This window comes from Oryctolagus cuniculus, chromosome 18 (genome assembly GCF_964237555.1).
Source record: "Oryctolagus cuniculus chromosome 18, mOryCun1.1, whole genome shotgun sequence".
Taxonomy (NCBI): Eukaryota; Metazoa; Chordata; class Mammalia; order Lagomorpha; family Leporidae; genus Oryctolagus; species Oryctolagus cuniculus.
In genome coordinates, this window is record NC_091449.1 from 5,123,428 (window position 1) to 5,138,721 (window position 15,294).

Below are 15,294 nucleotides of genomic sequence, written 5' to 3' on the forward strand. Positions count from 1 at the left end.
AAAAATACTTCTCTGAAAATACTTAAGTATTCTCCTTTTTTTGTTCCTAGTTACTTTATTTTTTCAAAAATCCAGCTCTTCATTTTATTAATTTTTGTTTCAATTATGTTTCTTCTCTAGGTTTAATTATTTCTTTTTTCTACTAATTAGGGTATGGTTTGTTCTTATTTTTCTAGGTCTTTGAGATGCATTGTTAGATCATTTATTTGATGCCTTTTCAATTTCTTGATGTAGGTGCTAATTACTCTAAACTTAAACACTGCTCTTGCTGTATCCCATAGGTTTTCATATGTTGTGTTGTCATTAAATTAATTTCTAGGAAAAAAAAGGATCTTGAGACCATTTTGAAGGCCAAATCCAGGTTCTGGTCAATGGGAAAGTACCAGGTGCTGTATGGAGCCAAAGCTCAGCACACATCCTCACTACTGTAGCAGAATATGTGAGCATTTCTGAGAATGGAGGGAATCAGAACTAGGGCAGGTTTCCGGAGAAGCACAATTCCCTGGATCTCTATATGGGAAGATCTGATTGGACAGGGGTCTTTTCTTCCTTTCTGCATTCCAGGAGCTGCCAGGTACAGACACCCTGGTGAGTCTGGTAGGAGAGGTTGTTCTTTGGTATCCAACACTCAGGGATGGAGATAAACATGGCTCCTATCACGTCCCCAGGGTCTGTTGGTATGCTTTTCAAATAATGATTTCCTTATTTTATATGCTTTGAAGAGCCTTTTTTTTTTAAAGGATTATTTATTTGAAAGGCAGAGTTAGAGAGAGAAAGAGAGAGTGGGAGAGGGAGAGAGAGAGAAAGGGAATCTTCCATCTGCTGGTTCATTCCCTAAATGGCTGCAATGGCTAGGGCTGGGCCAGGCCAAAGCCAGGAGGCCAGGAGCTTCTCCCTGGTCTCCTATGTGGGTGCAGCACTTGGGCCAATGTACTTTACATCTGAAGTCCTCCTTTCATGTTCCTTCTTCCTTACATGAAAACATTGCAAGAAATAATCATCACCAATCCTTTTTTGGATATATTGCAATGTTGAAACACCATAAATAATTCACAGCACATTTATTTGTAAGATACTAGTAAAGCTAATTAAGTATTCTCATCAATTATCCCTTGCCCAATGCCAGTTTGCTCTCCAGATGGAGTATTCTGCATCACGTTGAGATGCAGCCCCCTTTCTATGCAATTCAGATATCACATGGTGCTCCATGGTGATGCATCCCAACATTCTTTGGAAAATTACTTAACTTCCATCCTCTGGTTTACTCCCCCGATGGCCACAACAATCAGGGCTGGGCCAGGCCAAAGCTAAAAGCCAAATCCTTGGGCCATTTTATATTGCGTTTCTGAGGCCATTAGCAGGGTGTGGATCAGAAGTGGAGTAGCTGGGAGCTGAACTGGCACCCATATGGAATGCTGATATTGCAGTTGGCAGCTGTATCTGCTATGTCACAAAGCCATCTTGAAACATTTTTCTTTAATTAGAAAAGGTATATAGCATATCCATTCCTAATTTTATAAAACACTATGTTATGAAGATGGTGCTTGTTTTATTCTATAGAGTAAGTCATTAAAATTACTATCACATGTAAATAGTGATAATTGCTTTTAGGAGCCATCCTGAAATATAAGTAAAACTGTGGTGACAATAATAAAATACAAAGAGTTAACAAAATAGAGGGATGCCTTTATGATCAAATTTCCAACAGTCAGAAGCATAATGAGGAAAATAATAAACATAATATCATAAGTTCATAATATCATTAGTTCAGAGAGAAAACTGACCATTTTGTGTTTTTATTCATTTTTAAAAAGATTTATTTATTTATTTGAACCTCAGAGTTACAAAGAGAAGGAGATGCAGAGAGAGAGAGAGAGAGAGAGAGAGGTCTTCATTCACTTGTTCACTCCCCAGATGGCTGCAATGGCAGGAGCTGCACAAATTTGGAGCCAGGAGCCAGGAGATTCCTCTGGGTATTCCCATGTGGGTGGCAGGGACCAAAGAACTTAAGCCATCTTCCACTGCTTTCCCAGGCTATAGCAGAGAGCTGGATTGGAAGTTGAGCAGCCAGGACTTGATCCGGTGCCCATATGGGATGCCAGCACTGCAGCAGGCAGCTTTCTCTGCTATGCCACAGTGCTGGCCCCAAACTGTCCATTTTAAATTGCAATCAAGGCCCTATGTCAGGGCCAGCATTGTGGCTCAGCAGGGTTTTGCCACCATCTTCAATGCTGAAATCCCATGTGAGCACTGGTATGAGTCCCAGCTGCTCCACTTTCTATCCAGTTCCTGAGTAAGGTGCTTGGGAAAGCAGCAGAAGATGGTCCAAATGCTTGGGCCCCTGCAACCACATGGGAGACCCGGATGGAGTTCCAACCTCCTGGCTATGGACTGGTCCAGCCCTAGCTGTTGAAGCCATTGGGAGTGCATGGAAGATCTCTCTCTCTCTCTGTAACTCTGCCTTTCAAATAGGTAAATAAATCTTTAAAAAAGAAAAAGTTATGGCAGAAAGAACAAGAATACTGAACAAATGTCAAGAGGTGCACACGGTAATTAGATAAATCCAATCTCAAATATATGCAGTGTTATTTTAAAACAAGCAGACTGACTATTCTTGTTAAACATTGTTTGACTATACTTAATCAGTTATAAATATATGCACCTAAAATATAAGGCTTAAAGTAGAAAAATGAAAAATCAATTTCATGTGACTTAATTAATTAATGACTGTATAAATGTCAAATAAAAGAGGCTGTAGATTTAAAGCAGTTTATTATTGTGACTAATATTTTATATTTGTAAGTATATATTATCCTACTATGATTTCTTGATAACAAATGCAATCTAATAGTGTGTGTAACACCCTATATACATACACACATGTGTGCAAGCATGCGTACAGGGTCTTGTAATATGGCTACCAAATAACTGTGCCTATACTATTGTACAACAAGTATTATAAAGCAAATACAAGGTACATGTTTCTGATAATGTTGGGGGATTTTGTATTCCTTATCGAGGCAAAGCAGAGCCTGGGTACCCTGGAGTCACAGCTCATGAGAAGATAGGGGCTAAGAGTTGGGAAACAGCCAGCAAATAATGCAGAGATGTTCACTGTCAATCGACTGGGCTTACTAAAATGAGCCAAATACACTTGGAAAGTGGAGGAGACCATGTAAAAAAATACAAATGTGCTCACCAGAGCAAGGATGCTCCGAGTAGCTCTGGATTCAGGGGAAGTCCTGGGGGAAGCATGCATCCCATGAATGTGCTGCACCTGCTGCTTGTGTCTGTGCAGGATGAACACCATGGAGCTGCTGGCCAGGAGCATGAGCCCCAAGGACACAGCATCAGGCAACAATAGTAGTGCCAAGAACAGCGAGCCTGTGAAGGTGTCTTGGAAGACAGCGTTACAGTACCCATAGTCTTTTCTCTTTGTGATGCTTGTGTTGATCCACTTACTAGTCACGTAGATGGGGGAAATGGTGTTTATTAACATGTTCAGGATCCAGCACAGCATGGAGGAGAGGCCTATGTACCTGGGAGCTTTGACTTTAAGCTCTGCCCACCTAGAGTTCCTGGGGCTGATGGTGATGGCCTGGAAGATACTCAAGAAGCAGGTGCTTTCGATGGACACGGCCCTGGACACTCTTCGTACATAGAAAAGAAGGTTGCACTCAGCATCGCTGGGGAGAAATTTCCCCCTTAAAGCTGTCACTGCCTCTGGCACTCCATAGGAGAGAATGACCAAGCAGTTGGCTACAAGGAGGTGCCTCAGAATCAAATCTGTGCATCTTGCCTTGAATCCAGTCAAGGAATGGAAGACATGATGGGAAAGAAGAGAGAAGTTCCCCAGAATTCCACATATGACCTGAGCTAAGAAGAGCGCTCCTGTGGCCACCTCCCAGGAAGCCATTCTGCTAGCTCCTGGTGACTGACATGTATCTTCACACCAGGTACCTGCATGAGAAGACCAAGAGTGAGATGCATTTACAGCACCAGCTGAACCCCAACCTTCTCCAGGAACTGTGATTCCACCACTGAGAAATACTGAGAGCTCTTCTTCTTTTATTAAGAGATCTGCCCCTGCCCCCAAAATGAAATCCTCTCTTTCACAATAAAATAGATACAACTGGAAACCATTACACTTAGGAAAATAAGCTGGTCCTCCAAAAACAAATACCTTATGTTCTCTCTCATCTGTGGTAACTAATAGAGTACCTAAAAGGTAATCTATAGGTGTGAAGTTGACCCTCTGTGATGTGATGATTTTGAACAGCCCTTGTCTTGACTGTTGAGGAACAATGCTTTTTTGCTTGTTTTTTTTTTTTTTTCTTCATACTATCTTTTGAACTATCCACTAAGAATAGGGTTAATTTTATGAATTTAAAGTTAACTTACAATAGATCTTGTGAAAAATAATAGGAATGAGAGAAGGAGGAGGAAGAAGGGTAGGAATATTGTCTGGAAAGAGCAAGTGTGGGAAGAATCACTATGTTCCTAAATTTGTATATATGAGATGCATGAAGTTTATTTTCCTTAAGTAAGAAAACAAAAGATTTCCAAGAGTTTAGTGTGTAAGCTGCAGACAAGACTTACAGTGTATGAATCATTGCAGTGAAGAGCACACACCGGCACCGTCTCTGCTTTCACAAACATGTGAAGCACTCCCTGCTATTACTTACATTATAAAGAAGTAGGGAACTCAGAGAAGGAAAAGTTCAATGTTTTGTGTGAATTCATAAACACGCTGGGGTACTTGGACAAGTGAGGACTTGAAACTGCCTGGACTGGCACTGAAGACATCAAAGCACCACACAGGTGAAAACCTGGTTAGTGGTGGTCCCCAAAGAGCCTAGATATATGAGGGAACTTTAAAAAAGTCCTTGGAAAATTTTAATAATAGATAAGCTTATTATAGTGCAGAGATTTCAAAATCCATGTATCGTGTTTTCCATAATATGCATCTCCATGATCTTTTTGAAGAACATATGCATGAATTTTAAAAAAATGTTTTGGACTAAAATAAACTTACCTTTTAATTCCACTTCCCACTCACTTCTCTGAAGTATCCTCACACATTTGTTTTTGTTTTCATAACTTGTTATCTTATTTTGGATTGGGGAATACTTCATTTGATGCTATTGGTTGTTAACAAGTCCCTATTTATGTCTGCAGATCAGCAAATAGGCCAAAATCAACGATGACTGGAAGATGAGAGATTTTCACCAGTGGAGGTGCACTGAGAGCCATGCAGAACCCAGAAGCCTGCCCCACATCTGGTTGGAGTCAATGAAAGGAAGAAGGCCTCCACAGGAAGAGGGAAAGTTTAACCTGCTGTCATGCTAAAAATACAAATACAAGGACTCCTATGATAGGAACTATTAGTCCAGGCCATTCTATAAATTTTGGGATGGGAAACAATATAGCATTACACAGCTTTGTGAAACACATAGTTATACAATTTATTTTTTTTAAATGACATTTCCCCAACTTAAAGAGGGGAAATAATCAACCATAATCCAAAGACCACAGATGCTTTCAGTATAAACATAATCACTGTTTTTATTAGTGGTATCATACACCAAAGTTAGAGAACACATTCCCAACAACTGTCATTGAGTACACAGGAAAATGCGATCCATGTTGATTAATCCCATCTTTATTTATATACATGGAGGTATTACAGGCACACCGCTAGGCATCCTAAAATTTGTACCACGATTCTGTAAAGCTGGTTCAGTAGCAGATTGATCTTGGAACTACAAATGTACTCCAAAAAGTTCTTGGAACAGTCCTGAAGTACCTTAAAGTCAGATTTCATTATCATTTATATGAAATGCCAATAGTCACTGCCATTGATTATTATACCAAATTGCTTTAGGAATTACCTAGAATTCCATTTAATTCTTTCATAGCTTAGATCATACCTCAGGAATTATTCTTCCTCCCTGTGAGGCCTTGACTTTGGATGCGGTTCATACATAGACACCCAGGAAGGTCCTCCTTTCCTCTGACATACTCTGCTTCATGACTCTGCCTCTCAAATCAAAATAGAACTCATCCAGCTTCTTCCCAGTGGCATCACGATGCACTCAGTGAGAGGGTCCAGCAGACAGTACAAGTGCAGAGGGAAGGCTGTCAGATCCTGAGATATGGGTTTGTGAGTCCATGACCTCACCTCCCCACAGACAGAACATTAATTATTATCCACTTGGAGCAGCAATTAGAGTGTAGAGTTGGGACTGGAGACTGATTATGAAAGTTTTTTCCCAGCTGCTAATTACTACTGCAACCAGTAGAAGTTTCTAGTTAGCTTCTCCAAAGGCAACTTTGATGTGTTTGAAAAGGCTTTTTAGACAGTCATTGCAACAGTCCAATGGGGTAAGAAGGGAAAGTGGAGATCTGACACACGAGGGACTGGCAGCAAATGATGGGAGTCTCACTGCATTTCTGGATCCATCAGAAGTCACTTTTATAAAAAAAAGTGCAGCTTCCTAATCTGTAGACCATTGAGCTACACTGTAACTTAGGAGCTGAGAAACAAGATGAGAGAGTAAGTGAGCAGGCTTTTTGAAGATATACAAGAAAAGGTAGAAAATGATGCTAACAATTTAATTAGAAACCACTGGATTTATTTGTACAACTGTGTTCCATGAATTTCATCTCATAGACAATTCAATGCCAACTGATTCAGAAATGCTGTAGGAAAATAAATTTAACAGTATGGCTTCCACTCAGGATAGGAATTACCAACAGAAATAATATCAATAGAAGTGAGAAGATATAAAAGAGGCACTGAGAAATCAAAGTATGGGGGTCAGATGTTTGAGAGGTATATCCTGGCTTACTTTTGATTTTACAAGTAAAGCTAATACCACTCACCAAATTCTACAGTATGGAATGGTTACCACAGTTCTCCACGTGTTTTTTGGTTATTTTTCATCAATAAGCACTGCTTGGCCTTATAGTTAAGAAATACTGCATTGTAAAATCCACCTTTAAGTTTAAGAGTATGGGGGGAAATTGTACCAGGAAGATAAAGGTATAGCAATATTGTGTTCTGGTGGGATAAGTGGTAGTTGGAGTCATAGGAATGAAGAGAATAATGAGTAGTGAAAGTTAACATTCAGGGACCATGCTGTGGCATAGTGGGTAAAGATGCTGCCAGTTCCAGTCCTGACTGCTCCAATTCTGATCCAGCTATGGCCTGGGAAAGCAGTGGAAGATGGCCCCATTTAGATGGCTGACATTTAGATTTCAAATTTTAATTACAAAATGACCAGCAGCAGATGTAAGCATTTAAACAACGCTGACCGGTTCCACTCTGCTGACACAGTTATTATTATTCCGTGTTCACCAAGCGAGACCTGGCTGAAGAGAGCCTTGCTGTCATCCACATGCCCACTGCTCAGGATCCGTTCACAACTGTGTCTTCCATCTCCTCTTCAGCTTCACGAGTGGGCCCTGACCTGGGTTCTCTGCTAGGTATCTGACTGGACTGCAGCTGCTCCTTCAGCCCCTCTGCTCCAGCCAGAGACGATGCATGCACAATAGCGCTCATTATTGCTACTGAGTCTCCTGGAGATGGCCCATCTTCCTTTTTGTCAGTCGGCAACCAGCACCCAGATTAAAAGTGTCACTTCTCCTGGCAATATCCTTTGCAAGCTGTGCACCCCGTTTGCTCTTGAACATTTTCTCTGCTTCCTGACACTCTTTTAGTTTTTCTTTCTGGAAATCCAGTACTTTGACTTGTGGAGCCCTGTAAATTACACACAGTCTGCAATGCCTTCTGTTTGTTTCAGGATTTCTTAGAATACTTAGGTAAGTCAGAGATCTGAGTGAGGTCAGAGGGTCCTGATCACCCAGTTCCACAAGACTGTTGTTGGTGAGAGTGAGTTCTGTCAGGGTGGAGCCTGGTCAAGCCCCGTACCCATTTGGCATATGCTGTTCACTAATAATGTTATCAGTCTTCTCAATAAAGGGAAACCATGCAGTTTCCTGATCTCATTATCATAGTGGCACCTAGGTTTTCAATGACAGGAATTTTATATCCACAAAGGTCCTGCTCGTGGTCCTGCCCAGCGTTGGTGCACTGCACTGCTGGCTTCATCAGCCCTGCCTCAGCTTCCCCATTCTGCAGCTGGCACCCACCTACTGGGACACAGTTTTTAAAAATAATCTCTTGGCTGGCGCTTGGCTAACTTGGCTAATCCTCTGCCTGTGGCACCGGCACCCCGGGTTCTAGTCCTGGATGGGATGCCTGATTCTGTCCTGGTTTCTTCTCTCCAGTTCGGCTCTCTGCTGTGGCCTGGGAAGGCAGTGGAGGATGCCCCAAGTGGTTGGGCCCTGCACTTGCATGGGAATCCAGGAGGAGGCACCTGGCTCCTGGCTTTGGATCGGCGCAGTGCGCCTGCAATAGCAGCCATTTGGGGGGTGAACCAATGGAAAAGGAAGACCTTTCTCTCTGTCTCTCTCTGTCTAACTCTGTCAAAAAAATCTCTCATGATGCCACTAGCCATTTTTGCCATCACTGAACGGGCCTTAAACCCTTAACAACTTACCCACTTGTATCCTCAACCTAACAATGCCCTTCAATCACATTAAGAAATCTAACAAGGTTTTGAGTTATACTCCGCTCCCTACAATTTTCTCCTCCTCTTTAGTTCCTCAACAACTCAAGGTCTGGATCCCCATCTTGTCCCTGCAGCCTCCTTCTCCTGTGATCCCTTTCTTATCCTCTCCTTACCACAATCTTCCACTTCCCTATCATGGGTCTTATTCTCAGGTGGTAATGCCTATGGCAACATTTAAGGCTATGAATTGTAAATGTTGTTCTGTCTCCTCCTGTCACTAACAGGGCTCCATAACTGTAAAGTCGATTCCCTACAAGGCTTTGCTACTACTTGACACTGAACTGTGCTAGGGAGTCCAGACTGACTGGGATTCACGCAAATGAGTCCAGCCACTTCTAGTGTGAGTGACAAATACCATGCCCTGCCTTTTAGTTGTCTCTCCAAAAAACCTTCCAGACATTTTTCATCCTGTTCTGTAATTACTTCAGTGATGGTGCCACTCAGTGAAATGCAGACCAGGAAAGAGCTAGCTTGGGGACAGAAAACTTCACAGGAATGCAATCAACACAAGCATACAACCCCACTGCCATCCCCTAGTCACACCTAAGTATTTCCTGACACCCAGTCTGTCTCTAGGATTTAAGGAAAATAAAGAGCTTCTCAATAGTCACTTCAGAGATGCAGGCCAAAGACTTCAACTGTTCTTGATAATCGGCAACTGGGAAATAGGGTTATCAGACACACCCCCAGCACTTCTGCAGGTGACATGACGATGGAGGCTCTGAGGGTAGGGGAGGTCTGGCTCCACCATCAACTCACACAGGGAGCGTGTTGACCACCACATAGAGCTCACCATCCTGGAAGGGCATGAGCTGGGCAGGTGTTTCCCATTTCAGTTGTAGAGACAGCTGGTAGGGAAATTACATATGAAAGTCTGGGTGAGTGAGCAAAGGAATTCTTCTGGGTGGGATTGGGCAGATTGCCAAAGCTACACAGGAAGAAGAATCAATTCCTGAGGAATGGGCTCAGCTGGCAAAGAGAAACGGGGATCTTAGACCCTCTACCAACTCCTGAAGGTTGTAATTTAATTTGATGTATCCTGCACTAATGTACACAGTAGCTAACTCCTGTAGTTACTGTTGGGGCTTAATCCAAGTACTAATATGACTGATTTTAAAGGTGCTAAGGATGCTGTTCTAACACCCATCTGCCACTCAGCCTACATTACAGGAATCGTACACTCAACTTCCAGGATAGCTAGAGAAGGGTCTGTATTCTCCCCATGTGTGTAATAAAGAGTAGGAAGAGTCTACAGGAATCTTCTAGTCCTGCGTAGAAGGTGTGTTTGGGTGATAATCACCAGAACAGAAGGTTTCATCAAACTGTGGACACTTGATGCAAGCAAGAAAGACAGTAATTGTATGAATCCTGAAAACACCAGTAGCCTATGATTATGGTAAGGCTATTTTCTTACAGAATTTAGGTAATGAACATTTAAAGCAAACTTAACATAACCATTATGGGTTTTCTAGGAAACATGTCACATATCTCGTTTTTGCCTCTTCAAAAGGTATTCTCTGAAATGAGAATTTGATCATGGAGAAGGCTATGCCTATGCAAGGGTATATGGGAAATCTCTTGAACTGCTGATCAATGAACCTGAAATAGCTCTACACGGTGTGTCTATTTCAGAGATACATTATATGCATATAAACAACAGCCCCAAACTTCCTATTCAATTTCTTCAATGCAGTAAATTTCATGGAATACATGAAATTTACAGGTATACTCTAAAAAGTTCATGAGAAATTGAATGAAAAGATAAATTTATTTTGGTAAAAACACTTTGAAATCCATGCACATGAACACTCCTTAAAAAGTTTACAGAGGGGCTGGCTCTGTAGCATAGTAGGAAGCCTCCCCATGCAGCACCAGCATCCAGCTGCTGCGCTTCCAATCCAGCTCTCTGCTATGGCCTGGGGGGGGCAGTGGAGGATGGCCCAGGTCCTTGGGCCTCTGTATTTCTGTGGGAGACCCAGAGGAGGCTCCTAGCTCCTTGCTTCAGATGTGCACAGCTCTGGCCATTGTGGTCAATTGGGGAGTGAACCAGCGGATGAAAGATCCCTTCCTCCCCACCCTGCCTTCCTTCTCTGTGTAACTCTTTCAAATAAATAAATGGATCTACAAAAACAGAAATTCTTTTTCTAGGTGGATGTTAAAGAACACAAATCAGTACTGGAAAACTACATTTACAATAAATAACTTTTAGTTCATGGCTGCTTTCACTTTGATTAAAACATAAAATGTGATCAGTTACAACCATAGGTAGGACTGTCTTATTAACATGTGTGATCAGCTGTAAGTGTAGGCAAAACTGACTTGCATGTGTGCTGGCTGTAATTGTAGGCAAGGCTGACTTACACATGTGTCAGCTCTACTCATGGGCAAGGGTGACCTACACCTTTATTTTGAGTGAAATCCAGCTGTTCCAGTGTCAAGGAAGAGCTGCCACTGGGAACATGGAATGAAACAGGCACTTGCACAGTTGTTCTGGAGACAGTGAGAGAAACAGAGAGAAAGGTCTTTCTTTGTCGTTGGTTCACCCTCCAGTGGCCGCCGCGGCTGGTACGCTGCGGCCGGCGCATCACGTTGATCTGAAGGCAGGAGCCAGGTGCTTCTCCTGGTCTCCCATGCAGGTGCAGGGTCCAAAGACTTGGGCCATCATCCACTGCATGGAGTGCATTTCTTAAAATCTAATTTCCTTGTAAGTACCGAACACAGCCACAACTCCGTGAACATTTCTTATGCACAGCCAGGTGAGGCTCTAGTGAGTGGAAGGTGGAGGAACCTTTTCTGCCAATGAGAGCAGGGCACACCCATCTATGAGCTCATAAAGGGAGGCCCCTCAAATCAAACTGCATGGTCTACAAGCTGAGCTTCCAGATTACATCTGGGGCAGGTGACCCAGATCCCCCCTGTTACTCCCTTCAGTACTCAGCAGACTAGCCCTCCTTCTTCTTACCTGAAACTTGAGAGGTGTTCCGATGGAGAAGAACTGAGGAAAAAGGCAAGGCATTTCACATTCCACTGAGAGCCAAATCCACACGTAAGGTAGGGAATTGGGCTGTTCGTCTGGACACTGGAAGGAGGGTTGTGATTAGGAATGCCAAGTCAGTTGTATTTCATTGTGTTGTATTTATGCGTGGGGGAGGCAAATGGGTTTTAGATCCCAGAGAGGTTTTTTTTTAAGTTTTATTTAATGAATATAGATTTCCAAAGTACAGCTTATGGATTACATTGGCTCCCCCCTCAATGACTTCCCTCCCACCCCCAACCCTTCCCTTTCCCTCTCCCTCCCCCCTTCCATATATATCAAGATTCATTTTCAATTTTCTTTATATACAGAAGATCAGTTTAGCATACATTAAGTAAAGATTTCAACAGTTTGCACCCACATAGAAACACAAAGTGAAAAATACAGTTTGAGTACTCGTTATAGCATTAAATCTCAATGTACAGCACATTAAGGACAGAGATCCTACATGAGGAGTAAGTGCACAGTGACTCCTGTTGTTGACTTTACCAATTGACACTCCTGTTTATGGCATCAGTAATCTCCCTATGCTCCAGTCATGAGTTGCCAAGGCTATGGAAGCCTTTTGAGTTCACCGACTCTTATCTTGTTTAGACAAGGTCATAGTCAAAGTGGAGGTTCTCTCCTCCCTTCAGAGAAAGGTACCTCCTTTTTGAAGACCTGTTCTTTCCACTGGGATCTCACTCACAGAGATCTTTCATTTAGGTGTTTTTTTTTTTTTTTTTTTTTTTTTTTTGCCAGAGTGTCTTGGCTTTCCATGCCTGAAATACTCTCATGGGCTTTTCAGCCAGATCTGAATGCCTTTAGGGCTGATTCTGAGGTCAGAGTGCTGTTTAGGACATCTGCCATTCTATGGGTCTGCTGTGTATCTCGCTTCCCATGTTGGATCACTCTCCCCTTTATTTATTCTATCGGTTAGTATTAGCAGGCACTAGACTTGTTTATGTGCTCCCTTTGACTCTTAATCCTTTCATTATGATCAATTGTGAACTGAAATTGATCACTTGGAATAGTGAGATGGCATTGGTACATGCCACCTTGATGGGATTGAATTGGAATCCCCTGGTATGTTTCTAACTCTACCATTTGGGGCAGGTCAGCTTGAGCATGTCCCAAATTGTACATCTCTTCCCACTCTTAATCCCACTCTTATATTTAACAGGGATCACAATTCAGTTAAATTTCAACACTTAAGAATAACTGTGTATTAATTACAGAATTAAACCAGTAGTATTAAGTAGAACAGACAAAAAAAATACTAAGAGGGATAATGTATTAAGTTGTTCATTAACAGTCAGGGCTATGCTGATCAAGTCACCGTTTCTCATAGTGTCCATTTCACTTCAGGAGGTTTCCTTTTTGGTGTTCAGTCAGTAGTCACCTATCAGGGAGAACATATGATATTTGTCCCTTTGGGACTGGCTTATTTCACTCAGCATGATGTGTTCCAGATTCCTCCATTTTGTTGCAAATGACTGGATTTCATTTTTTTTTTTTTTTACTGCGGTATAGTATTCTAAAGAGTACATATCCCATAATTTATTTATCCAGTCTACCGTTGATGGGCATTTAGGTCGGTTCCAGGTCTTAACTATTGTGAATTGAGCTGCAATAAACATTAGGCTGCAGACCGCTTTTTTGTTTGCCAATTTAAATTCCTTTGGGTAAATTCCAAGGAGTGGGATGGCTGGGTCGAACGGTAGGGTTATCTTCACGTTTCTGAGGAATCTCCAAACTGACTTCCATAGTGGCTTGACCAGTTTGCATTCCCACCAACAGTGGGTTACTGTCCCTTTCCCCCCACATCCTCGCCAGCATCTGTTGTTGGTGGATTTCTGAATGTGAGCCATTCTAACTGGGATGAGGTGAAACCTCATTGTGGTTTTGATTTGCATTTCCCTGATTGCTAATGACCTTGAACATTTTTTCATGTGCCTGTTGGCCATTTGGATTTCTTCTTTTGAAAAATGTCTATTGAGGTCCTTGGCCCATCTCTTAATTGGGTTGTTGGTTTTGTTTTTGTGGAGTTTCTTGATCTCTTTGTAGATTCTGCACGTGGAAATCCAGTTTTCCCAGCACCATTTGTTGAATAGACTGTCCTTGCTCCAGGAATTAGTTTTAGATCCTTGATCAAATATAAGTTGGCTGTAGATGTTTGGGTTGATTTCTGGTGTTTCAATTCTGTTCCATTGGTCTATCCATCTGTTTCTGTACCAGTACCATGCTGTTTTGATTACAAATGCCCTGTAGTATGTCCTGAAATCTGGTATTGTGATGCCTCCGGCTTTGTTTTTGTTGTACAAGATTGCTTTAGCTATTCGAGGTCTCTTGTGCCTCCATATAAATTTCAGCACCAATTTTTCCAGATCTGAGAAGAAGGTCTTCGGTATCTTGATTGGTATTGCATTGAATTTATAAACTGCTTTTGGGAGAATGGACATTTTGATGATATTGATTCTTCCAATCCATGAGCATGGAAGATTTTTCCATTTCTTGGTATCCTCTTCTATTTCTTTCTTTAAGGTTTTGTAATTTTCATCGTAGAGATCTTTAACGTCCTTGGTTAAGTTTATTCCAAGGTATTTGATTGTTTTTGTAGCTATTGTGAATGGGATTGATCTTAGAAGTTCTTCCTCAGCCATGGCATTGTCTGTGTATACAAAGGCTGTTGATTTTTGTGCATTGATTTTATACCCTGCTACTTTGCCAAAATCTTCTATGAGTTCCAATAGTCTCTTAGTAGAGTTCTTTGGGTCCCCTAAATACAGAATCATGTCATCTGCAAAGAGGGATAGTTTGAGTTCTTCCTTCCCAATTTGTATCCCTTTAATTTCTTTTTCTTGCCTAATAGCTCTGGCTAGAACCTCCAGAACTATATTGAATAGCAGTGGTGAGAGTGGACATCCCTGTCTGGTCCCAGATCTCAGTGGAAATGCTTCCAACTTTTCCCCATTCAATAGGATGTTGGCTGTGGGTTTTTCATAGATTGCTTTGATTGTATTGAGGAATGTTCCTTCTATACCCAATTTGCTTAGAGTTTTCATCATGAACGGGTGTTGAATTTTATCAAATGCTTTCTCGGCATCTATTGAGATAATCATATGTTTTTTCTTCTGCAGTCTGTTAATGTGGTGTATCACATTGATTGTCTTGCGCACATTAAACCATCCCTGCATACCAGGGATAAATCCCACTTGGTCTGGGTGGATGATCTTTCTGATGTGTTGTTGCATTCTATTGGCGAGAATTTTATTGAGGATTTTTGCATCTATGTTCATCAGGGATATTGGTCTGTAATTCTCTTTCAGTGCTGCATCTTTTTCCGGCTTAGGAATTGAGGTGATGCTGGCTTCATAGAAAGAATTTGGGAGGATTCCCTCTTCTTCGATTGTTCTGAATAGTTTGAGAAGAATTGGAGTTAGTTCTTCTTTAAATGTCTGGTAGAATTCAGCAGTGAATCCATCTGGTCCTGGGCTTTTCTTTGTTGGGAGGGCCTTTATTACTGTTTCAATTTCTGTCTCAGTTATGGGTCTGTTTAGGTTTTCGATGTCTTCCTGGTTCAATTTAGGCAGGTTGCATGTGTCCAGGAATCTATCCATTTCTGATAGGTTTCCCTGTTTGCTG

The 15,294-nt window shown here is 41.8% G+C and overlaps 2 protein-coding genes, 1 long non-coding RNA gene and 1 pseudogene across 4 annotated transcripts in view; 2 read left to right on the forward strand and 2 right to left on the reverse strand.

The window, feature by feature from the left end:
- The window catches only part of LOC138846617 (uncharacterized), a 51,212-nt gene extending 45,831 nt beyond the window's left edge, over nt 1-5,381 (forward strand). Inside the window, exon 2 of the long non-coding RNA XR_011384160.1 lies at nt 5,179-5,381. This is a non-coding gene — a long non-coding RNA (uncharacterized lncRNA). The remainder of the gene's footprint in view (nt 1-5,178) is intronic.
- Nucleotides 2,957-3,916, reverse strand: ORYCUNV1R1527 (vomeronasal 1 receptor oryCunV1R1527). Its single transcript, NM_001167216.1, is given in 1 exon segment — nt 2,957-3,916. A coding segment is annotated over 1 exon segment (960 nt).
- Nucleotides 5,382-7,411: 2,030 nt separating the features above from the next.
- LOC100340293 (U2 small nuclear ribonucleoprotein A' pseudogene) lies at nt 7,412-8,113 on the reverse strand (annotated as a pseudogene).
- A 3,218-nt stretch (nt 8,114-11,331) lies between these two features.
- The window catches only part of ORYCUNV1R1633 (vomeronasal 1 receptor oryCunV1R1633), a 97,457-nt gene continuing 93,494 nt past the window's right edge, over nt 11,332-15,294 (forward strand). For both annotated transcript variants that reach the window (XR_011383848.1, XM_070061832.1), the window contains exon 1: nt 11,332-11,687. The gene's annotated coding sequence lies outside the window, so the exon portion shown is untranslated. The remainder of the gene's footprint in view (nt 11,688-15,294) is intronic.